The sequence below is a fragment of the Chanodichthys erythropterus genome, chromosome 5 (assembly GCF_024489055.1).
Source record: "Chanodichthys erythropterus isolate Z2021 chromosome 5, ASM2448905v1, whole genome shotgun sequence".
Lineage (NCBI taxonomy): Eukaryota > Metazoa > Chordata > Actinopteri > Cypriniformes > Xenocyprididae > Chanodichthys > Chanodichthys erythropterus.
Genome location: NC_090225.1, coordinates 7210088 through 7236269, shown reverse-complemented (window position 1 = coordinate 7236269; position 26182 = coordinate 7210088). Strand labels below are relative to the sequence as shown.

Sequence of the window (26182 nt, the reverse complement as noted above, 5' to 3'; positions counted from 1 at the left end):
AAAAAACTGCATGCCGTCCATCAGTTCCCCAGAGCTGCATTGTTTTCTTGTGGCTTATATAATACTCAATGTTCCCGAATCTGAGCTTTCAAACGCTCTTTTTGAAGTCAGCGTGGCACTAGAGGAAACATCTCTCAGCAGTGTAGCGCTCTGAGCAGAACTGAAGGGAACAGGGTGGAGAGAGTTCACAGCAGGAACTGAGCGAAGCTAGTTTAGGCTCCCGAGGACCTTGTGACAGGGCAGTTGTTTACTTTTATCTCCTGTTTTTTGTTCTCTTGAGGGAATGCTGCACCAAGGTGAAAACCCGTGATCCATAAATACACAGGTGCCGTCTCGCTAATGTGTTTGGGCTGCGCTATTTCCGCCACATTTCACCTCTTACAAACTGGAACCTTCTCTGCGAACACACAGAAATTAGGGGAGATTACGTGACTGATATACTGTATGAACGCTGATTGAGAGTCTTTGTGTCATCCTCATACAATATTCCTCACGAACTACAGTAATTTTCACACTGCACATCAAAGGGGTTTTCCATGGTTTATTGGCGAATGCGACTTAAATCAGTTTTGTTATTGTTATCTAAAACTATCATTAACTGTTTTTGTTAATTGAAAAAAAAAAAAAACTGAGAAAGAAATTGTTGAAAAAAATACATAAATGAAAACAATAATCTAACTTAAAAAAATTTTTTGCCAACTAAATGTAAAAAATAAAATAAGTTGAAATTACTAAAACTTTATATATATATATAATATATAAGCTAAATAAAAATATATAAAAAACAACTAAACTAAACTAATAAAATAATAAAACAAATAAATATAAAATTTAATTATATAAGCTAATTTAAAATATTTATAAATACTGTAATTGTATATAAATGATACTAAAATATTACTGATTGGAATATGCTTTTTGTTTTGCAAAAAGGCTTTGTCAAGCAAACATTCAAAGTTTGGCTTTACAAACATTTTACTTTTCTAAATTATTGGTAACACTACAAGAATGTCTCTTTTGTTAACATTAGTTAATGTATTAACTAACATGAACTAACAATGAGCAAACATTTGTTACAGTATTTATTAGTCTTTGTTATATCAACTTGTTAGTTAATAAAAATACAGTCATACATTGTTTGTTCATGTTAGTTCACATTGCATTAACTAATGTTAACAAATACAACATTTGATTTCCATAGTGTATTAGTAAATGTTGAAATTAACATTAGCCAAAATTATTATTGTTCATTCTTAGTTCATGACAACTAAAGTAATTAGCTAATGGTAACTAATATAACCGTATTGTAAAGTGTTACCATTTTTTATTTCAATTAATTTCAGTTCTACTTCCTTTCATTCAGTTCTGCTTCCTTTAATTCAAATTCAATTCAGTTTGGAATCGTGCACAACATAGGTGCTGATTTATGTTTCTGCCCTCAATTAGCAAATTTCCACTGGCGTTATCATATATGTAACAAATGCCCCATTCTCATTACTCGGTAATTAATTATAGGCTTTCTTTCCACAAGTGTTGTCGCGAGACGCTCTCTCGCTGATATACCAGATGATTCGTAGCGGTTCACTAAATAAAATAATTAAATACCTGTTTGCAATAAGAACTTAACTCAAGAGCACGTGGAGATTCGTAAGTGCACAGTTTGAGCGCGCACACGCAATATCTGAGCAAGAGCAGAGCCATGGGACCACTGTATATTTGAGAGCACGCAAGTTTTGTATATTTGAGAGTTTCACGAGTTCACACTTACAAATAATCAGATGGTATAAAAAGTGTGCGCATTTGGCGTGCTGTCCGGGGGAAGGGCTCCGAGCTTGGAATTTTGTCCCGAACCAAGAGTACTCCCCCCGTATCTCTGGTTAGGATAGTATCCAGGCAAGTGTGAGGAGACGGAGTGGTGGAGGGATGCAGAAAACTGTTGAAGAACGTAGGTGAATTGGCTATGTATATACAGTTGCTAGAAAAAGTATGTGAACCACTAGCAGAATCTGTGAAAATTTGAATAATTTTTACAAAATAAGAGAGATCATACAAAATGGATGTTATGTTTTTATTTAGTACTGTCCTGTGTAAGATATTTTACATAACAGATGTTTATATATAGTCGACAAGAAAAAAAAAAAGTTGAATTTATTAAAATGGCCCTGTTCAAAAGTTTGTGAACCACTGATTCTTAATACTGTGTGTGGTCACTTGTATGATCTACAACAGTTTGTTTTGTGATGCTTGTTCATGAGTCTCTTGTTTGTCCTGAGCAGTTAAACTGAGCTCTGTTCTTCAGAAAACTTCTCCAGCTCCTGCAGATTCTTGAGTTTTCCAGCATCTTTTACATATTTGAACCCTTTCCAGCAGTGGCTGTATGATTTTGAGATCCGTCTTTTCACACTGAGGACAAGTGAGGGACTCAAACACAACTATTAAAAAAGATTCAAACATTCACTGATGCTCCAGAAGGAGAGCCGGGGGGTGAAAACTTTTTGAAGAGGTCCAAATTTTTCTTATTTTGTTGAAATACAATTTTTTTTTCATTTAGTACTGCCCTTCGGAAGCAACAGAAGATACTTGCATGTTTCCCGGAAGACAAATTAAGTACAATTTACCTTTCAAAATTCAAAAAGTTTTCACCCCCCGGCTCTTAATGCAACGTGTTTCCTTCTGGTGAATGTTTGAACCTTTTTTAATAGTTTTAATTGAGTCCCTCAATTGTCCTCAGTGTGAAAAGATGGATCTCATAATCACACAATCACTGCTGGAAAGGGTTCAAATATGCAAAAGATGCAGAAAATCTCTCTTATTCTGTTAAAATTATTCACATTTTCACAGATTTCACATACTTTTTCTTGCAACTGTATATAGGCCTTATCTCTTGCTGATTGGTTAGGCAATGTGATGTGTTCCTCCCGAACTTTGTTAATAAAACATAATTTTGTGCGAGAGTGAAGGAGATTCTTGCTCGTGCATTACATGGATGCACTCTTGCTTTACAACAATGCACTCTACACATTTGTCATTAAAATAATGCCATAGAAACTGCCTCAAGTTAAATAAAACAAGAAGAAAGTCGTGTCTGAAAGCTGCAATCGATTATTTTATTGGTTAAAATTAATGGAGAATATTTTGTATTTTTTTGTGGGTGCTCGACCATGACTCAGGGTAGTTGCACAGCAGAAATAATAATTGCACATGCCCAATGGACACCATGTGTTTCTGAGTCCCCAGTCTTGTGTTCTGTATTCTCATGCCAAGAGCGTATTTCCAGGAAACCATGCTTACAAACACACCTACACACAAACATATACAAACACAGGCAGTTAGAAAGACCTTTTTCTGACCTTTTGTGGGCTTTCGTTACGCCCTGCGTTTAGGGACTCTGGGGTTGTTCAGAGCTCAAGAAGTTAACGTCAGCAGTAAGCAGGTATATTTAGCCTTTTGCAGATTGCTGTGTATGCTGAATTCCCATTGTTTCCTGTGCCCGTGTCAACTGAAGGCCCATTCACGAGGGAAACGGCAACAGTAGATGCTTGGGAAGGAAGACTGCAGCTGACTGTGTAGTCTAATGCAGTAAACAACCATTACGGTCCACATTTTCTGTTGCTGTTGTGGCGTTTCAGCTGGATTTTATTAAACAGTTAATTTCCTTCACCTACAGACATGTCGTTTGTTTTTCCATGCTCGTAACTTCTCCTACACCATGCTGTATTGAACAGCTGCTAACACAAAAGTTACATATAACCTGTTATATGTAAAATTTGGTTCTTGCTGAAAAGACCAGCATGGATGGTTAGTTGCTGTGTTGTGTTTTAGATGCTGGTCCTCAGTGGGCTCTTAATCTAGCTTAACCAGCAAGACTTTCTTGATCAGCAACATGGCTATAGTGGTTCGTAAGCAAGACCAGCACTAACCAGCTTGAAAATTCATGCTGGTCCTTCTTGCAGCGTTTCTGTACTTTAGGTAAATGTTTCACGATAGCCGTAATGTTGACTCAGTACATCTACATCTAGGAACGTTCTGGTAGGTAGCTGGATTGGGCTGAGAAAGGAGGGGTGGTTTATTGTCTGCCCCCCGCCCCCCCAACACTTTGCCACTCTAACGGGTCACATCTGCCCCAGTCAGTTTTCATTAAGCATTAACCCAGCAGTAAAACAGTTGAGCAGATTGCATCAGCTTGATTTACGTTAGAGATCTCACCATGAAAGCCCCTCTTTTATTCGCTCTTTTCTCATCTTTCCATGTGTCCTGCCTCTTTAGACTTTCCAGGAAAACAATGAATATTCGTGACTAAAAAAAAATACTGGAACTGGTTGTTTTGTCAAAGTGAGTCTGACTCCAGAGGCCAGCTGGTTTGGAGACGAGTAACTCTTATTTGTTAGGTCACACTAACCTAGTAAGATAATGTACTGTATGTCATCGAGACCTATTTATACAAACATCTGATAAAACAACCTAAAAAGAGCAAATTAACCTATTCCAGAACTTCAAATGATGGCTAAAGCTGAATTTTGAATTCTTTTAAAATCAATGCGCTACCCTTCAAAAGTTTGGGGTAATAAAATTGGTAATAATTAAATTAGTAATAAGTGACAAGTTTATGTTACAAAAAATTTCTATTGCAAACAAATGCTGTTATTTTAAACTTTATATTGATCCTGAAAAAGTATCACAGTTCAACAAAAATATGCAAATTTCAACTGGCGTTATCATATATGCAACAAATGCCCCACTCTAATTACTCAATAATTAATTATAGGCTACTTGGTGTTAGTTTTTCAAGAGTACTGTCTTTTTCTCCATTCGATGGTGCGCTTGATGAATTCATTACACAGAATTTATTTGTGCCTCGTGAAGAGAAACGCACAGACTGCAAATATTTGAAATAACCAAACAAAACCAGCCAAACAAACAAACAAAAACACTTTCTTTCCACAAGTGGTCGCGAGACGCTCTCTTGCTGATATACCTGATGATCCATAGCGATTCATAGCGATCACAGCACAACTGTTTTCAAAATTGATAATAATAAGAAATGTTTTTGAGTAGCAAATCAGCATATTAGAATGATTTCTGAAGGATCATGTGACACTGAAGAAATTCAGCTATGCTTCACAGTTGGATAGAATGAATTACATTTAATATATTAAAAATAGAAAACAGTTATTTTAATTTGTAATATTTCACAATATTACTGTTTACTGTATTTTTGATCAATTAAATGCAGCCTTTGTGAGCATAAGATACTTAGTTCAAAAAAGAATTATATGAAAAGAAATAAAAGATTTAATATATATATTCAGCATCACAGTGATCCTATAGAGGACAAGTGTCATTATTTTACTGTATTTTTGTTATTATGATAACTGGACTATTTAGCTATTTTTATGTACATATTTTAAAACATTTTTAATCGCTTTAAATGAGCTAACTAGTGTCTCTGTGAAAGTGCATACTGTGTCATAAATACGCGAAGATGCATCATTATGTTGTTGTTTTCATTTTGGTGGCTTATGAAATGAATAATTTCACATGTGTGTCATTAGTTAGAGTTCTGGAGAAAAAATAGATTGACCTCATAGATATCCTCCTAGTGGAAGATTGTTAGTGGATGAAAGGTTGAAGATGAGGGCAAGTCACAACAGATTTTTTTTTTTAGTAGATTGTTTTGGATTGCATTCATCACTTATATCAACAAGGAGCTGGCTATTTTTCCTACATTTACACTATACATCATGCCGAAGTACCTTATAAAGTTACCTTTTACTTAGCAAAGCCGTTTTTACTCTCATTTGGCACTTATTGAGTGTATGTATACCTTGAATGAACTTTGGTGTATGCCAAATATGAACATAAATATGAACTCACATACTTTAGAAATCTTAAACATTGGAAAAACAACTGCTATATGTTATAACATTAAACAGGGAACATCTTAGTTGGAAGTTTTTTATTTAAGTTTTTTATATAAGACCACATTGTTGAAGCTTTTGCCATTGTGGAAAAAAATTTCCCATTTCATTTGAGTTTTATGTAATTTGTATTTAAAAATGTAAATTCACAGTCTTTAAATTTAGGTTTTAATTAGTGTTTGTCAATAGTTTGTAATGCAACATTTTAATAAAATGACTGACTTTTTCTCTCACTCCGTCTCTTCCCACTCTCAGTGATGGTGATTGTGTTACTACGCTATGCCCATGTGATAGAGAAGCACCAGAACTGTGTGTTAAATACAGCAAGTCTTTCCACTGGATGGATCTGTGCTGCAGGACTCATCATGGTCGGCAACTTCCAGGTACAGCTTACATAAACTCTGCTATCTCACTTGTTTTAAAAACTGCTCTACAGCAGCTTAGTCTTCTCCAGGTTCTCCTTGGTTTGAACATATGACAGCAGAAGAGGAAATATTTTAAGGTCATGAAAACATAAATTCAGTTCAGTGTGTCCACGCCAAACCTTGGTGAATGCTTATGTTTGTGAGTGTATCTTAGTGTGCAGTTCAGTGCATGTGTGTATATTAGAGTGTTTTCTGTTAAGTATTTCTTGCAAATACCTGTATCATCCGTGCATGAGTGATACTTTACTCACGTTCTACCTTGGATCCTCCTCCACCGTGTTTAGATGAAAGGCAGACTCCATAAACCCTCTCATGCGGAGCCACAAGCTCCTCCGAGCCCTGTGTAACCAACATCCTTTACCTTTATTCATGAATCGGTGTGAGCCCTTGGCGACAGCGTCTTTGCAGGTTGATATGTTTGGACATTTGGCCGAGTGCCCAGACAGCTAGCGATGTGGGGAGGTCGGCCAATGGGGGCATCGCAGGTTTTTATGGGCTGGTTGCCATAGAGAAAGAGGGGGGGAGACAAACCTTTCTCCTGACAATATAAGCACCCACATCTTAACTATGTACTCCATCAGAAGCAATGCATAACCCTTTGTGTGTTTGTGCAGGAGAGAGCACAGGTTCAGACTTGTTTGTCCATCCCTCACTGAAGCAGTCTTTATTAATGTCTTATTAATTTTCATAGGCAGGTGTTATAAAAGAGGCATGAATCTTCGTCCTTTCAACATTATAAACTCAATCTTATCAGCAATTTTTTTATTCACTTAGTTATTTTTGTTTCTGCTCCCCTTGCATATTTGAAATGTTTTGAAATCAAGCAAAGCTACTCCCTTGCATTTTTTTAAGCTTAGTCAGCTATCTGGCCAATGAAACATTTTTGTTTATGTCCTGAGATGGTTCAAGATGGACTGATTTAGAGTTAGTTCACCCAAAAATGAAAACTGTGTCATCATTTACTCACCCTCATGTTGATCCAAACCCATAAGTCTTTTATTTCCAGTGTAAGCGAATGACACCGGAAGTTACAAATAGCCGCACCTGCTTGTACTTTAAAGGTGCCCTAGAATTGACATTTTACAAGATGTAATATAAGTCTAAGGTGTCCCCAGAATGTGTCCGCTCAAAATACCCTATAGCTGAAACCCTTGTTTCAGCTCAAAATACCCCATAGATTTTTTATTATACCAAAAAACTAATTTTGGGGTGGAATTAAAAATGCTCTGATTTGGTGTGTGTACACCTTTAAATGCTCGTTCTCCCTGCCCCCAAGCTCGTGACTCCATTAACATTGCATAAACAATACTGAAGTTCACAATATAACTCTTAAAATGAATCATTACAAACTATTCGTGATGCAGCATATCAGATCACGTAAGTATGGCATGTATTTTGTGGATGTTTGCTAACATTTGATTCTGAATGAGTTTGATAGTGCTGCACGGCTAATGGGGCTGTGCGTGCCACACAGTTAGAGAGACTCGATAAGAATGCAGATGCGTTTATGAATTATACAGACTACAAGCGTTTTCGGGTTAAAAATGAAAATAACGACATGGCTCTGGTCTCCTTGAATACAGTAAGAATGTACTATTTTTTGTACCTAGTGCAAAATAGATTTTTTTAAAGGAAACGGGGGTGAAATAGTAAAATTCCAATAAAAATACACACCTGAGCCAAAATTTATGCAGTTGGCATTAACACAGGCAAAATGATCAAAACAAGGGTTAAAATAGTCAATGTGACTACAGTGGTTCAACCTTAATTTTATGAAGTTTTTTGTGCGCAAAAACCAAACACAAATAATGACTTTACTGAAATTAACGAAATTACAAAATTACTGAGCCGGCGTTCTGCCGTAGAACCTGGAAGTGCTGAATGTAAACTGTGTATGAGAATGACAGGGGAGAGACGAATTTGTTGAATTTGTGAAGTCTTTATTTTTGTTTTGTTTTTACGCACAAAAAGTATTCTCATCGTTTCATAACATTAAGTTTGAACCACTGTAGTCACGTTGACTATTTTAATGCTGTCTTTACTACTTTTCTGGACTTAGAATGGCGGTAATTACATTGCTTATTATGGGGGATAAACTCTTGGATTTCATCAAAAATATCTTAATTTGTGTTCTGAAGATGAACGAAGGTCTTATGGGTGTGGAACGACATTAGGGTGAGTAGTTAAAGGTGCCATCGAATTGAAAATTGAATTTACCTCGGCATAGTTGAATAACAAGAGTTCAGTACATGGAAATGACATACAGTGAGTCTCAAACTCCATTGTTTCCTCCTTCTTGTGTAAATCTCATTTGTTTAAAAGACCTCCGAAGAACAGGCGAATCTCAACATAACACCGACTGTTACGTAACAGTCGGGATCATTAATATGTACGCCCCCAATATTTGCATATGCAAAGCCATGTTCAAGGCTGGATCTGTGCACAGCAGTATCATCAGACTAGGTAAGCAAGCAAGAACAACAGCGAAAAATGGCAGATAGAGCGATAATAACTGACATGATCCATGATATCATGATATTTTTAGTGATGTTTGTATGTTTCGTTAGCATGTTGCTAATGTACTGTTAAATGTGGTTAAAGTTACCATCGTTTATTACTGTATTCACAGAGACAAGAGCCGTCGCTATTTTCATTATTAAACACTTGCAGTCTGTATAATTCATAAACACAACTTCATTCTTTATAAATCTCTCCAACAGTGTAGCATTAGCCGTTAGCAATGGAGCACTATCAAACTCATTCAGAATCAAATGTAAACATCCAAATAAATATCATACTTATGCGATTAGACATGCTGCATGACGAACACTTTGTAAAGATCCATTTTGAGGTTTATATTAGCTGTGTGAACTTTGTTTATGCAATGATAGAGTCGAGAGCTCGGGAGGGGGCGGAGAGCGCGAGCAATTAAAGGGGCCGCAGCCTGAATCGGCGCATTTCTAATTATGCCTCAAAATAGGCAGTTAAAAAAATTAATAAAAAAAAATCTTTGGGGTATTTTGAGCTGAAACTTCACAGACACATTCAGGGGACACCTTAGACTTATATTACATCTTGTGAAAAAAACGTTCAATGGCACATTTAACAACAGAAATTTCATTTTTGGGTGAACTAACCCTTTAAACAGCTCAATTTATATGGATTACTTTTACGATCCCTTTTATGAACTTTTTGAAGCCCCAAAGTTTTGGTTGTGTGTACTTGGAGAGGGATAGAAATCTCTTAGGTTTCATTAAAAATATCTTCATTTGTGTTTCAAAGATGAATGAAAGTATTATGGGTTTGGAACAACATGAGTGTGTGTAACTGATAACTCGGTTTTCATTTTTGAGTCTATAACTTTATCTGAGAAGCTTCTCCAGCATAAATCCACCTGGAACTTCATGCTGGTCTAACCTAGTCTTTTCAGCAGGGAAGATAGCTTTAATGCCTCACGTTAAGCCAGTATGATGATATGAGGACCACCCGTGCTGTGTGGAGCTAGATTGTGTGTGTACTGAGCAGAGAGATCCATGTTTGGGTCGCGCATGTGAGGTCTGCAGCCCATTAGGTCACGTTTGCCAGGCCCCTCCCCACCCTGCTCTGCTGTTTTCCTCCATCTGTAGTCTGGAGCTGGTCAAAAAAACTGGAAAAAACAGCAGTCTGCTCCTGAAGTCCCTCCCTTCTCCTCTGTTTGTGTAAGGAAAATGTGCGCGGAACAATCCTGCCTACCGCCTGCCACATTGTGCTCCAGTCAGGACTTCATTAAGATGAGCTGAAATGTTACAGGGATGCTGTTACCAAATAAAACACCCTTGACTTCAGAGGAGTGAAAGCTTGTTTTTAACTGGATGGTAGAGAAATTGTTAAAGACCCCATGAAATCAAAATGAGAGTTTTGTAGCTTTTAGTCTTTAAGGCCATGTGTATGTTAGTTTGCTCCTTAATGTTGACTAAATTTAGCAGATATACACTTACATTCAAAACTTTGTGGTCAGTTTGCTATTTAATTTAATATTGAATACTTAATATTTAAAATGTAATTTACTCCTGTGAAGCAAAGCTGAATTTTCAGCATCATTACTCCAGTCTTCAGTGTCACATGATCCTTCAGAAATCATTCTAATATGCTGATTTGCTGCTCAAGAAACATTTCTTTTGATCATTGTTAAAAACTGTTGTGCTGCGTAATTTTTTTGAGGAATCCCTGATACATTTTTCCAAGATTCTTTGATGAATATAAACTTTTCTAGAAATAGAAAAGAACAGCGTTTATTTTAAATAGAAATCTTTTCTAACATTATAAATGTGTTTACTGTCACTTTTGATAAGTTTAATGTATCCTTGTTGAATAAAAGTATTAATTTCTTAAAAAAAATATCTTACTGGCCCCAAACTTTTGAATGGTAGTGTACATTTTAAAATTTATAGTTTTAGGAAAGACAGACCAAAAAATAATGATGACTCATCCTGCACTACACTCTACACTCTATAAATGGGTTAAAAACAAACAAAAGTTGGGTTGAAAATGGACAAACCCAGCGATTGGGTTGTTTTAAGCCAGTGGTTGGGTTAAATGTTTGCCCAACCTGCTGGGTAGTTGTAACTCAATTGTTTACAAATGACTGTATTACTTGCTTAAAATACAAACTATGTTGAAATTAACATGAATTAATATGTTTAATGAATGAACAATTATTAATGTTTAATGAATAATAATTAAAGAATAAACACTTGCTTATTAATAAATGTTCACCTTTTGATTATTATTGATACCTCTAGTAATTATGTGTCTGATTTTTCATTTCCAACCTATTTTTGGTTCATTTAGTAATTTTTAAATTATAGCTGTGTTAAATAAAACTGACCAGCATGTTGGGCAAACATTTAACCCAACCGCCGGGTTAAAACAACCCAATTGCTGGGTTTGTCCATTTTCAACCCAACTTGGGTTGTATTTAACCCAGCATTTTTTAGAGTGTAGCATCTCTCTAGCAAATAACGGTTCATGGCTGTGATGTAACTAAAGTCTTAGTTTTTTTTTTTTTTTAAGGAAAAACCCTGCAAAATGTCCTACTTCTAGTTTTGGTAGGAAATATGTCAACACAGGAAAAAACATTGCGCTCATAAAACAACTTCATGGTGTCTTAAAAGTCATGAAGTGGTATTTGCAAATGCTTTTACTTCCTTAATGTGAAATATTTCAAAGTGAATGGAATATTTAACAAGAAAATTGTGTAGCATGGGACTTTAGGATTTTATCCATCAGAAATTGATTGGCTTGTGAGATGTTCCAACGGAACCAGGTGCTTAAAGGGAAGAAGTCGAAAGATAACAGGGCTTGGAATCTTTGACCGAAAAGGACAGTTAAAAATGTAGATGTACTTGTTTTATTCCCATCACCAACGTTCAATACCAAACTAGGCATTTCCATTGGGAAAGAAAAAGGTATTGCTCCATCCTTCGTATTTTATCTGAAATGAAAGTAAGGTTACTGGAAATGTGGGAGAATGAGTCATGTGCACCATGTGCTGTGTTTACAGAGTACAGTGCTTTGGATTAGTTTAATGCATTGTTGAATAAAAGTATTAATTTCTTAATTTTTTTTTGAATGGGGCCAGTAAGATATATATAAACATTTTAAAATTTATAGACTTTGTCTTTTGGGAAAACAGACCAATAATATTGATATTTACAAAATCACTACACTCTAGCATCTCTCTAGCAAATCATGGTTCATGGCTGTTTTTTTAAGGGACAAACCCTGCAAATTGTCCTGCTTCTAGATTCGGTAGGAAATATGTCGACACAGGAAAGAACACTGCACTAGTAAAGTGACTTCATAGGGTCTTAAAAGTCATGAAGTGGTATTTGCAAGTGATTTTACTTCCTTCGTGTGAAATATTTCCAAGTGAATGGAATATTTAACAAGAGAAATGTGTAGTATGGGACTTTGGGATTTTATCCATCGGAAATTGATTGGATTACCAAAATAGGCATTTTTGTTTGGAAAGAAAAAGGGATTGCGCCATCCTTCCTATTTTCTTTGAAATGGAAGGAAGGTTACTGGAAATGTGGTTGAATGAATCACGGTGCACCATGTGGTGTGTGTACGGAGTACAGAGCTACCATGATCTGACAGGCAGGAGAGGCGGGAATGAGCACGTGGCCCGAACGCCACATCTGCACCTCATCAGCAGGCCCGCCTGCCCTTCTGGAGCTTTCCACCGCTGCGGTGTAGGATGACAAGGGCGCCAGCACACTCCAATTATTACCATCAGAAAAAAGGGGAAGTCACGTTATGTAACTCTGGCTGCGCTGTTTCAGTTTCCCAGATTTGATAGAACTTGATAGTCCGGAATTCAAGTTTGGTTTCGGAATGATATGGTGTGTATCCACAGAACTAGACTGCAAAGAACAAAGCTTTTTGGAGTGTGTCCTGTTTTGATAGGTACAGGTGTGTGGCCACCCAGCATCAGCAAACCTGTCCCAGCTTGCTGAAAGAGCATTTAGCTGCATTGTATTTCTTAATAAGCTCAAGCCCTATTCAGATGAGTCTAGTTTTCCTTAAAGTTTTTTTTCAATTTAATCTTGTCCAAATCAAATGTTTTTCACAAATAACCATGGTAAAAAAAAAAATTACAGCACAAATTAGCTAGAGTTTTTAGAGGTCTACTGAGAAATCAAGTTCCATTTAAACGGGAATGTCTGTGATTTGCAGTATATTCTTTTTCCACAATTTTTCCCCTCATTTATTTTGACCTTTTGTTGAATTATGTAACTAAAGCAAAATTTCTCGTTGCACCGACTAACACACCTGTCAACTTTCTGGGTAAAATAATACTTGATGGTACTTTTGAAAAATCCAGCATTGCTGAGGCCTGTTGCGTGAAGCAACATATTGTTCATAGTTGAACAAAGTTTCAGAGTAGGTTTAGAGTTGAAAAAAACACTTCTTCACTACTTCACTTCTCTATTGAATATTAAGAGATTGTTATGAAAAAATGTCATGAATTTAAATGCATTTACAATGCAGGAATAAACTTGTGCTGCAGCAAACGTTTAAGAAGGTAGCTGAAAGAAAATTCCTCCCTGTATCAATGTAAATGAATCAACTAAATCTAAATCATCTATATATAGGTTCGCAAAGAGCTCTAAAGAAATGTGCAGTCTTGATATATTAAAGCTTTTATTGATATGTATATATTTATATTAATTTAAATGCAAAGTTTAATATTAATTGTCAATATTATTCATATACTAATTACATTAATATATAATTCATATGATATAAATTTAAAAAATAATTAGCAGCAAAATACAGGCAATTTTGTCTCCAAAATTTTTTCACTCTAAACTGCTTTAATTTGGAGCGAAAGAGAGTTTGCTCAAACTAATCTCAAACTTACCAGGGTCACCTGCGTATATGATATTTTGCATGCTGGTTTGCTGGTGCATTGGAATCGGGAGTGATGGTGGACCAGTGCAGCTCAGTTTTGCTTGAGAACATGATGACTTTGCTGGTCCACCAGCTAGACCAGCACTATACCTGGTTTAACCAGCATTAACCAGCTTGAACCAAAATGGAATTAATGCTGGATTTTTTTAGCAGGGTATCCGTCAGAAAAAGTAAATTATATCAATAAGAAGATCAGATTATGACTTCTTCTCAAAACGGCCTCTATGGTAGCAGCATCAGGTATGATCCTCACCATAAAGCTGGCATAAAAGGAAATACATCTATTTTATTAAAAAAAATCTCATTGATCTTACTGTGAACGATTCATCCATTTTCATCCGTTTCAATTGTTAAATTATACAGACTTCCTTTTGGTGACATATGCCAGACTTTTTAGTTAGCTTAAGCCCTGTCCTTTTCTCTTGCATTCAGATCTGCCTCCATCCAACCAATAGAACCAAACAGAACCAAAATTTTTCAAAAAATGTTTTGTATGTCGCAATACGGAAAAAAAGATCTGTTGCTACTTGCGTTAGATTGCGACTTTATGTCCTTACTTCTACATGGAATATATTTATAATGTGTACAAGTGTTGTTTATTTCAGACCTGTAAGCCCATCTTTTTATAATCCCTGATTAATGCTGAAGTGAGAGTTCCTGACAGCTACTAGAGTTCCTGTAAGCATTCATGTTTTATACATGAGTGTAAATGTTTATGTTTATGTGCTTTCTGGTCCTCTGTAAACATTTAGCTACAGCCAAACGTGTGTTTCTTGCTCCGAATTTGACTGGATGAATCATCCTGGATAAATGAAGCATGGTGCTCTTCCTGTGTTAGGCTGTTTTAAGGGTGTGTTCTGTGCATAGAGTTTCTCACTTGCTCTTGGTCCTGATGGTCTGACAGAGACAGGCTGCCAAAGCAAACTGTAGATTCCTTCTGCCAGCCTGTGAAGATCTTTTCTTCTGCATTCCCAGAGCAAAGAAAGGGGCCCCTGAAGGAAAAGAAATGCATGGAAATGATGAAAAAATGCCTAATTCAAATTCCATTGCGTATTATTAGATCTCTCAAATTAACACAGTAATTTAGTGTAATTTACAGAAAAAAAGTGATTAAAAACGTATGCATTGAATCGTCCCCCCGACCGATTGTATATTCTGTTTTTGGAGCTGTCAGAGCAAATCAAGCTTGAAGTACAACCTCTATGCTTTTGTGAAGTCTATTATTACTGCTACTACAGGCAACGTTCCTCGCCTAACCACACTTACTGAATGAGTGGAGCTTTTCACACAGGACACGGTTCTATTCAATAACAGCTAGACGGAGCAAAGTTTAACTTCTTAAAGAGGACATATTATTCTTTTCTCTCTTTAGTGTGAAATGTTGCTGTTTGAGCATGAAAAAGGTCTGCAAAGTTACAAAGTACAAAGTCCACTGCAAAGGTACTCGAGTAGTCTTGAGTTTTCTTCCGGGAACGAACATGTCACAATATTCCTCATTTAAATAATCCTCTCCCAAGGCATACAAAAAATAAGGCCTGGTTGAGTTGAGTTATTAGTGTATTAAAACTCGCGGTTATGGTAAGGGGCGTTGCATTTCTGAAACGCACTTGAAGCGGTTGACCAATCACGACACGCTTGTCCAGCCGACCAATCAGATCACATTGTGCTTTTCAGAAGGAGGGGCTTTATAGAAACAGGAGCTAAACTGAGCGTTACTGGGAAGAGAGGTGTGTGAAATGTGTGAAAATTAATGTTTTTTTAAACATTCAAGTGTGAAACCTATTCTAGTAGACCCCAAAAACAAAATCAAGGCTTTATAAATGCTGTAATATGGCCTCTTTAAAAACATGACAACCATAACTTGAGATGCTGAAAAACAGCTAGACCTGACGTGAATTTGATTAATTATTCAGATATTGTGTAATTCGATTATTTTTGGCATCCCTGTTTATTATATGCTGTCAAATTCTTAAACAAGTTTTTATTGTTCTTAAAGCACCGCCTGCACAAAGAGAGAGACGGAGAAACAGATCTTTTCTGTAGGGCAGGCATTCAACCACATGTTAAAGCAAGTCCATGTGAGAGAAGCTCCTCTCTCTTGTTAATTTGACAGCCCAAGGCTTTAGAAAATAACTAGCGCTTATACTTCTGCAACTGTGGTTAGTTGTGAGTCCAGGGGCTTCATTTTTAAAGACATCTGTATAATGATCCTAAATCTGAACTTACATCAGTGACTGAATAAATTACTATGTTCCTATGAATGATTTATAAACTTACTCTCTCTTTATAAATCGCAGTTCATCTTAAATTCAAGCGCAATGTGCATTAACTCCACCCACAGAACACCCACAAATATCTTTTTCTGGTTCAGATGTATGGCGCTCATCATCAGCAGGCAAGTAAATCCAAATGCGCTCTCTGAAAATGTATGTGTGGTAGGCATGGCCTGGTTTCTTTACAATCTGTAGGTGTAGGCATTATGTTAAGTGAAAATAGCCCACCTTATTTACACTAACATTGTCTGATTGAGCCAGGCAGAAGAAAACCTGTTGATGTAGATGTTGGTGTGCAGAATAAGTTTGAATCCGCCTTTTTCCAAACTCATCCATCTCACTTTTCCCATTGCATATCACCTCGAATAGGCATTCATTTTAAATATAAATTAAGAAAATATATGAAAAGTGGAAATAAAGTGCCTAACGGGTAATTAAAAGTGGGAATAAAGTGCTTTTCCAGTAGGGTTAGGGGTAGGTGTAGGGGAGTATTGTCTGAAAATCCATGGTATTTAGGATCAAATCCGATCATACATGTGTTTTATACATGAGCCCCCATGTGTTTGCCTGGATTTTGGACTACTGAAGTTATTACCTGCTCTCTCTTAACTCAGGTGTTCACTTGAAGGTGAAATGAGTGGTCGGCATTTTGTCTGTGCAGATTAATACATCAAGTGTATTTCCATAGATAGGTCACATGATCACAGTCTCATTCATTGTGCTTGTTTAACACATGACTGGGAAGCTTTTGATGGCTTCGTTCCCTGTCCTTAAACCTGAGATGCCCATAACATACCTTACACAGTACAGAGCTGAGAACCTTGTCCTAATGACAGTGCGAGTAAAGCACAGGGAACAGCAGCTCAATATTTAGACAGAAGTGAAGGGGAAGTCTTCGCCTTAGGGAAGCATACAGGATATCATTTGCAGAGATAATCAGTGGTTCGCTGACAAAGCCTGGAGTTGATTTATGGTTTTCAAAGTTCCTCCAGCAACACTTGATACTTTTCTTTTGTTTGTGTCAAAAAAATAAGTAAAATATTAAATACACATGAAGTTTTTGAGGGGCAACAACAATATATATATCTTGTTACATAATATATAATATATATATATATATATATATATATATATATATATATATATATATATATATATATATATATATTGTTACATAATATATATATATATATATATATATATATATATATATACATTACTATTATTATAGTGGATGTTTTAAAGCATGATATAGTTTGATATCATTCTCCAGGTATTACAGACCTTGGATTGTGTGGCATGTTAAAGTTCTGCTTTAATAGGACTGATTCTTGTGGGTGCACTGCTGCCCTCTGCTGGTGGTGAGAATCTAGCTCAGGAGTTGTATGTGATGTGGCAGTGTGAACTCCCTTTTCTTTCAGACCATAAACACAACATACAGTCACATGTGGCAAGCACAGCAAAGCTTGCAGCTATAAAAATGGAAATTCTGCATAAACATCAATTTTCTTGTGTTCCCAATATGTGACATGACCATTTTGGGACTGTGATTTTGTAACTCACCACATCCACTTAGACTTACTGTACTGAAAGATTTCCTATGATATTTTTAATCCATAGTTCATTGTTTCAAGTACAAATGTGTTGAATGTACATATTTATGTACGAGAAACTTTTTGTGGGCAAATAATATTTATAAAACCGGGTAACACTGATAACACATAATTTCTATAAAATATGCATACATGTGTTTTCGATATAAGTTTATTGTGTTGCAATATGACTCATGTTTTGTGTGGTTTGAATTAGTTCTTCCTGAACTGATGTTTATTCTGGTTTGTACTGAATGGTTAGGGCTCTGTAAAAATGATTTTTTTTCACAGCTGGGAAAAATGAAAATGAAGAGAAATTTCCAAGAGATGTGGCTATTTTTAGAAAGGAAAATACACTCCAAACATTTTGTGGTTTTTCCATTTCCAAGTAAAAAAATAAATGCAGAACTTTTTTTCCCTTAATGGGTACCATGGATCCCCCCACACACACACACTAAGGCCCTGTTTACACCTGGTATTAAGATGTGTTTTGGTTGATCGGATCACAAGTGGACGAGGGAGACCGGTTTACACCTGGTATTTTAATCCGTTTTTTTTGTCCACTTTCAACCACTTCTGTCCTGATTTCTTCGAGGTGAGGGTCTTTGGATGGATAAATGTATGGATTTTTTCAGATCTTCCCTTCTGATGGATAAAATAAGCTTGTGCAATTTACATATGAACACGCATGGAGACTATGGAAAAACATACAGAGCAGCAGCAGCTTTCGTTTCTGCTCTGATAGCCACAAGAACACACCGAATGCTGTGAGTGTGTGTTAGAAATCAGGAATGGTGAGAGAACATTGTGCTTGGTACATTTTTCATCTTCAAACCAAACTTGGGTCTTCAGCCGACAAAGTTTAAATCCCGTTTGGCTAGCACGCATCCCACAATGTTTAAGCGTTAGGTCAGTAGGCAGAGAGAAAGCGGCCTTTTGTGGTTGTTCGAACACATTCGACCACATGAGCGTTTCCACTACAAAAGCAATCCAGTTGTTTTCGACTACCCCTGGAAGTGGTCAAAAGTGGGCAAACTCAAAACGTCTTACACCCCGTTTACACTTGTGATCTGATCGACCAAAACTCATCTTAATACCAGATGTAAACAGGGCCTAAACTACTTCCCCAGTATGTGACATTTGATTGGTGAATCAGTACTCACTGTTTCCTGTCATTGTGTTTCTCACAGGTGGATAATGCCAAGGTTCTTCACTATGTTGGAGCAGGGGTGGCCTTCCCTACCAGTATGCTGTTTGTGTGTCTGCAGTCTGCGCTGACCTACCGCCTGGCGAAGACTCAGGGAGAATATAATATGGGTCATTTGCGCCTCTTTATGACCCTGCTGGCCTTTGTAGCCCTTGTGCTTAGTATCCTTTACAGTATCAGTCATCCATATTGTTATTATTATATTATATATTTGTATTTGGGCTGTCAATCAGATTTTCATGGTAACACTTTACTCATTTGTTAACATTAGTTAATGCATTAACTTACATGAATTAATAATGAGCAATATATTTTTCCAGCAATTATTATCTTTTTATTAATGTTATTTCAATCTTGACAACTCTCTGCTATAATAATAGATAATAGATACACAAACACTCTGCTGTGAGCATGTAAGATATGCTGCTGCATAAACAGACATAGATAAATCCTGTAGCAGATCTAGACAGGTGGAGCTGGGGGAGGTGGAGGGTTTCAGAGGAACTCTGTAAGGACTAGCTTACTGTGAACCAGACTAATTACATGTTGAGCAAGCAATCTCATTGGCTGCAGGATCAGCAGAGGCCAATCAGCTTGTGCCGTGCGACAATGATGTGGTCGCTTGCAGATCCGATCAGTGTTTTATGACTGAACCAGATATTTAATAAAAAATTGTATGTTAGTTCACTGTGCAATAAATATTAACAGATACATCGTTTGATCTTAAAAGTGTATTAGTAAATGTTAATATTAGCTAAGATTAATAAATGCTGTAGAAGTATTGTTCGTTATTAGTTCACATTAACTAACGTAGATAGATAACTAATGTTAAAGGATTAGTTCACTTTCAAATGAAAATTACCCTAAGCTTTACTCACCCGCAAGCCATCCTAGGTGTATATGACTTTCTTGTTTCTGATGAACACAATCTGATAAATATTAATAAATATCCTGACGCATCCATGCTTTATAATGGTAGTAACTCTTACCAAATGAGTATGAGCTGAAGAAAGTGTTTCCATCCCCGTCCATCCATCATAAACATATTCCACACGGCTCCGGGGGGTTAATAAAGTCCTTTTGAAGCAAAACAATGCGTTTGTGAAAAAAAAAAAAAAAAAATCCATATTTAACAAGTTATGAAGTAAAATATCTAGCTTCCGGCAGACCACCTTCAATATTCAAGTTACGAAGAAAGTATAAACTGGCTTTGCGTCAGTTAAGCTTTTTCCGTAAGTTGAATAGAGAAGGCGTAGGACTTAAGCTTAAGCTTTTTTGTACTGCTAGAGTTTTACATTTGCTTCGTAAGTAGAAGATGGAAGGCTGTCTGGCGGAAGCTAGATATTTTACTTCATAACTTGTTAAATATGGATATTTTTATTATACAAATGCATCGCTTCGCTTCAGAAGGCCTTTATTAACCGCCCGGCGTTGTGTGGAGTACGTTCATGATGGAGGGATGTGGATGGAGACACTTTCCTCAGCTCATACTCGTTTGGTAACATTCATTGCCATTATAAAGCTCGGATGCGTCAGGATATTTATTAATATTTCTCCGATTGTGCTCATCAGAAAGAAGAAAGTCATATACACCTAGGATGGCTTGAGGGTGACAGGGTAATTTTCATTTGAAAGTGAACTAATCATTTAAAAAATTAAACCTTATTGTAAAGTGTTGCCATTATCACTACACAAATTCACAATAACGATAATATTGAAATATATAGAAATTTTGGGGGAAAAAAATCAGTCACATTCTTTTTAAACTCTTTTTTTGCCAAACACTGATTTTAGATTTTTTTTTTTAACATGCATTAAAATGCAAAAGAAAACGCAAAAAAACACTGCAAATCTGCAATTTGAAGTAATTTAATAATTTAACAATTTCCCCACACTATCTGTGATTTTTTTCATTGGTCAGAAGTATTGTTGCAATATTCTTAGATCTCACATATTCCTAGAATGTTTGTTTGAATATCATATTGTATTGTTTTAGGTTTTGCTCTGCTTTTCTTTCTCAGTCATTGAGTTCATGCATGTTTTCTGTAATGCAGACAGGCCCGAGCATGAGTTTACAGTGTTCACTATGATTCCTTGACGAAACTTTCCTCAGGCGGGGTGTTTTTTGTCCAGGAAAGTTTTGTCCTGCAACATGCATCAGCCATTTTTGAATGGGTCTTCTGTGTGATTATTATGCTGTTCTACGGGACATTCGCTTTTGAATTCGCTGGGATATCTAGTGACACGATGATGGTGCTGGCCCGAGGGCAATCGCTACAGTCTGCAAGCCGAGACCACAAAATGGAGTCTCTTGGTGGATCCAGTCAGCACCAGCCTGAGAGCCTTTCTATACTGTAGCTTTAGTGTCTCTCTCAATGCCAGAAATAAAAAAAAACACTACAACTGCAGAGGGAAAGGAACAAAAACCGGACCTGGCTCTCAAACAACCTGGCTTAACTTTGCCAAAGAATCCAGCTCACATTTTGCACATTTTTGAGAGACTTCTTCACTCTCTGGGGACCTTTTGAATCCAACAGCTTCCATGTTGGGAAAAACAAAGTTCATTGCCTGGATGTGTTGGAGTTTCCATTAGATCTAGAACTTGGATAAAAGAACTGCTAGTTGGCTAAACTATCTGCATCCATTGATGAAAGCAGAGGAACGCTACATCAATACCGCAGCAAACCGAACTAAACCGAGAAAGCATTTTAACATGGTGCCTCAAAACAAAAGTTATTGTGCCAATACCAGACTTTGCAAGACAATGAATCCAAAAATGCTGATGTTCTCTATGCCTTTAGTTGTTTTCAAAGGCAGAGATGTTTAAATCATATATTTTATTCTAGCATATCTCTGCTGTCTGTTAACTGATCAAGGTGTTTCGTTTTGCCTTAATCGCCATATGCTGTCTGAAATGTCTTGTTCGGGAGATTGTCGTTACCATCGTGCCTTATACTGAAAACCAAATACAGATATTTAATAGACCTGTATGTCGATAGCCATACATAGCATCTGAAAACTGCCTTGTATATGAGGCATGTATTTTTTCAAATGTTTATGCTGACAGCTATAAACAGCTAAGCTGAACGAGATCAGCAAAAACCTCTCGCAAAACAGGCGCATAAGCTTATCAAATTAAGTCACCAGTAATTGGTGCCATTCTAGAAGTCATGTTAGAAGCAATGAGTATTGCTATACATTGTGACCAAATGTAATTGAGAAGAGCTCTAGTTTTTCTTAAAGCCTGTGTGTTTATAAGGTTCCCTTTCTCTGTCACTGTGGAGTCGTCATGTGTTGATTAAGGTTTTGTGGGAGATGGTTACAAGGAAACATCTAGTAATGAAAGACAGTGTTTTCTCAGAAGCTGCCCTTTAATGGCTAGTTGTTTTTGGAGACAAAATGACATGCAGCAGGACTGCAAGATCATAATTGTTTTTGTTTTGGAAAAAAAAAAAAACACAGATGAAGCTTGGTTTACATTGTTCAAATGTTTTCATACTACCAGCATGAAAAAAACCCCCACTTTGTTCCCTAATCATTATCACGGGAGTTGAATTGTCATTTCATTTGTCAGGATAAGAGCCATATTTATGCTCAATGCCATCTGATGCTACCAGTGTCATCCTGAAAACGTCTTTTGTGTCACTTCAGTTTACTAATTCTCTACGCTCAGGAATTTCAGATCTGTCTCTTGTCACGTATTTTCCTTCTGTGTTCAAGACTGCGCTGATCAACCCGATATGAGTAAAAGTTTTACCGTTTCAGTTACTTGTTTAGTGCATTTCTTTCTTGTAGCCATTGATCTTTATTTTGCTTCAATTCCATTATCTTGTAAAGGGGACTGGTTTAACCCAATCATTTGGTTTAATTTATTTTAACCATTACCTCAGAAATATCTCTGATATTGCTTAGAGAAATAGTTCATCCAAAAATAAAAATAGACTCATGCACTTATTTTCCCTGCAGTCAAAAGAAGACATTTGAAGAATCATTATGCAGCTCTATTCTACACATATAGCTCATTTGGTGTATTTCAAGTCTTCTGAAGCCATACAAGTTGATGTGTGTAAAGAACAGGTGAATTTTAAGTTATTTCACTGTTAATCTTCCCTATTTGCTGAAGCTTTGAAATCTCATTTGCGTCAGCATTTAAAATCAAATATCCCATGATCATGCATCATTCCATCAGAGCCATTAAAGGGGTCATATAATGCCACTTTTACAAGATGTAAGTCTCCAGAGTGTGTATGTGAAGTTTTAGCTCAAAATACCCTACAGAACGTTTTTGTGTCCCTTTAAATGCAAATGAGCTGCTGCTCCCAAGAAGAAGGCGGAGTTTTAGGAGCTCACATTAGCGGCTCAGATTAAAGTTACCTCACGCAGACTCACTGAAAATGTCAGAAACTGTTCAGCCTTTTATGTTCAAATCGGAGTCGGACAATGATAGAGAGACTCAAGAAGATGTGACAACATGTAAAATGCAACAGGACATTTCTGAAGGGTTAGTTGATGAATTTATGTAGCTGATGTGGAGTTAAGTATCTTAATAATTGATTAGCATATTCTCTCATGATAATCTATAAATTCGCTTGTGTGGGAACTGTTAAGATGCCTACAGACCCAGAGAAAATATGCTGCATGAAGATAGAACAGGTATAGTTTAGTTTAATTACTGTTATATGTTGTCATCTTGCTTTTGTTGCATTTTACTGCATTTGTGTTACGTACTGTATTTCAATATCATGGCCTCACCCACTTTGTTGCGTGTTCTCGGGGGCAGCGTTTATGTAAATTTTAGGGTTAGTGTTGTCACTAACCCGGGAAGAAGCTCATTGTAGTCCCTACTAGCCATTTGTTGTAGTCCTTAAACAGAATTCTTTAAAAGAAAATATCTCCCTTTGCATTGAACTTTGAGCATTGTAACTTTGCAGTTGTTGTTTATGTAAATCATAATCAACCACCCCTTTAGATGAGAATTGAGTGATGCAGAATAAGGGAAGATTTTCTGTGAATAATTATTTCAATTTCATGTCACATATCATAAGGCTTCACATGACTTGGAATATGGCACACTGATTTTTTTGTTAATGTGCAAGTAAAATTTTGCAAAACAAAACTGCATTCTCATTTTATGTACCACAGGACAAAAAGAAGTCACCATCAGGGAGAGTAGAAAATTAAAGGATTGTCATTTGAGTGTTCCATTAAAAAGGTTCAAAAGTTACTTTTCTGTGTTACCTTTTGCCTAGACTCGTGTTCCTCCATGTTTTATTTATTAGTTTGCTTAAACCTGCAAACCTGCTGTCAACAAGACGATGCCATATATCAGCATTTAATGACAAAAAAACCCTTACAGTATGTGCCTTTGTTTCAACCAAAGATTGGTTCACTCATTGGAGAAACGTTTAGTTTTTTGGCAGGATGCGTTTGATTGTGCTGTAAATTTGCCTTAAAATGTATGGAAATAAAGCAGAATCAAGCATTACTCTCATTTTCTTTGTGAATGGGCAATGAACTTTGTTTGAGTCATGTAGACAATGTCAGACAAGTGGTCATATATGTATATACTAGGAAACGTATAGTATCTCACAGAAATGAGTATACCCCTCACATTTTTGTAAATATTTTATTATATCTTTTCATGTGACAACACTGAAGAAATGCCACTTTGCTACAATGTAAATTAGTGAGTGTACAGCTTGGATAACAATGTAAATTTGCTGTCCCCTCAAAATAACTAAACCGCTGGCCACAAAAGTGAGTACACCCCATTTTCTCTTCCCGGTCTCATGTGACTTGTTAGTGTTACAAGGTCTCAAGTGTGAATGGGGAGCAGGTGTGTTAAAATTGTTGTTATCGCTCTCATTCTTTCATACCGGTCACTGGAAGTTCAACATGGCACCTCATGGCAAAGAACTCTCTGAGGATCTGAAAAAAAAGAATTGTTGCTCTACATAAAGATGGCGTAGGCCAGTGGTTCCAAAACTGGGGTATGCTTACTCCTGAGTAGGTCATTTAATTCTACATTAAAATCGAGCATGTATTTGTAGCTGCCAAAATGCTGTGAATCCAGTACATTTAATCAAATTACCTCATCATTTGCAGTCAAAAATGACTATACTATCCACACAAGCAGCATGCATATGATAGCATGCATATATTACCGCCGTTCTCGGCAATGCATCTTTGTAAAAGTGGGGATTAGCACTTACTCGCATGAAGAACAAATAGTGGATTCATTTTGATTTAAGACTCAAACTTTCTCTGATACAAAAACATACCTTGTGTGGGTTCTTATATTTAATGATGAGCAAGAATGCATTGTTCCCAAATATCCACATGACTGCAAACGTGACATTATTTTACAACAGCCCTGTACATTTTAAACACATACTGTCAGTATTTACTCTATTTTGCAATGAAATAATAGTTCTAATGAAAACCACAATATTTGCATGTATAATGATGTTTAAAAATGTGAAAAAATCATTATAGATTACCGGTAAAAAGTTCCTAAAGTACTTCCATTGTAAATTTAACTATGAAAGTGTGGATTTTTCAAAATTAAATGTTTTTTATAAAATATGATCAAAGGACATGAAAGTGCCCATAGTCTAAGAATTGCCCCAGAACTACAACACACGTCTGCGGCTTTGAACGAATCATGAGAGTCAATGATTCAATGATTCATTCACAGCCACTTGCCTCGTTACTCACTCATAAAAACAGTGACTCGCTGCCACCTACTGGTGGTTTTAGTTTAATATTTAAAAGTTTTACTTAGTTTTATCATCATTGCATATTTCTCTATTGAACATTTTTTTATTTAAAACATTATTTATTTTATAAAGTTATTCATAAAGGTAAAAATTTGCACTTGAAAATCAATTTAGGGGGCAAATATTGTCCCTTAATGGTAAAGGTGTGACTGCAGGGGGTATGTAGAAGGATGGTAATCCCTTCAGGGGGTACCCCACTCTAAAAAGTTTGGGAACCACTATAGGCTATAAGAAGATTGCCAAGACCCTGAAACTGAGCTGCAGCACGGTGGCCAAGAGCACACAGCAGTTTAACAGGACAGGTTCCACTCAGAACAGGCCTCGTCATGGTCGACCAAAGAAGTGATGTGCACATGCTCAGCATCATATCCAGAACTTATTTGGTTCAGATGGTGTCAAGCGTGTGTGGCAGCAACCAGGTGAGGAGTACAAATACAAGTGTGTCTTGCCTACAATCAAGCATGGTGGTGTGAGTGTCATGGTCTCAGGCTGCACGAGTGCTGCCGGCACTGGGGAACTACAGTTCATTG

General features: G+C 36.6%; 1 protein-coding gene across 1 annotated transcript in view; it reads left to right on the top strand.

The window, feature by feature from the left end:
* The window catches only part of zgc:154058 (Transmembrane protein 150A-like), a 39331-nt gene extending 16694 nt beyond the window's left edge, over nucleotides 1–22637 (top strand). The window contains exons 6-8 of the mRNA XM_067385833.1: nucleotides 6174–6301; nucleotides 18857–19034; nucleotides 20987–22637. Coding sequence (XP_067241934.1) covers nucleotides 6174–6301; nucleotides 18857–19034; nucleotides 20987–21231 — 551 coding nt within the window. The 3' untranslated portion in view covers nucleotides 21232–22637. The remainder of the gene's footprint in view (nucleotides 1–6173; nucleotides 6302–18856; nucleotides 19035–20986) is intronic.
* The last annotated feature ends 3545 nt before the right edge of the window (nucleotides 22638–26182 follow it).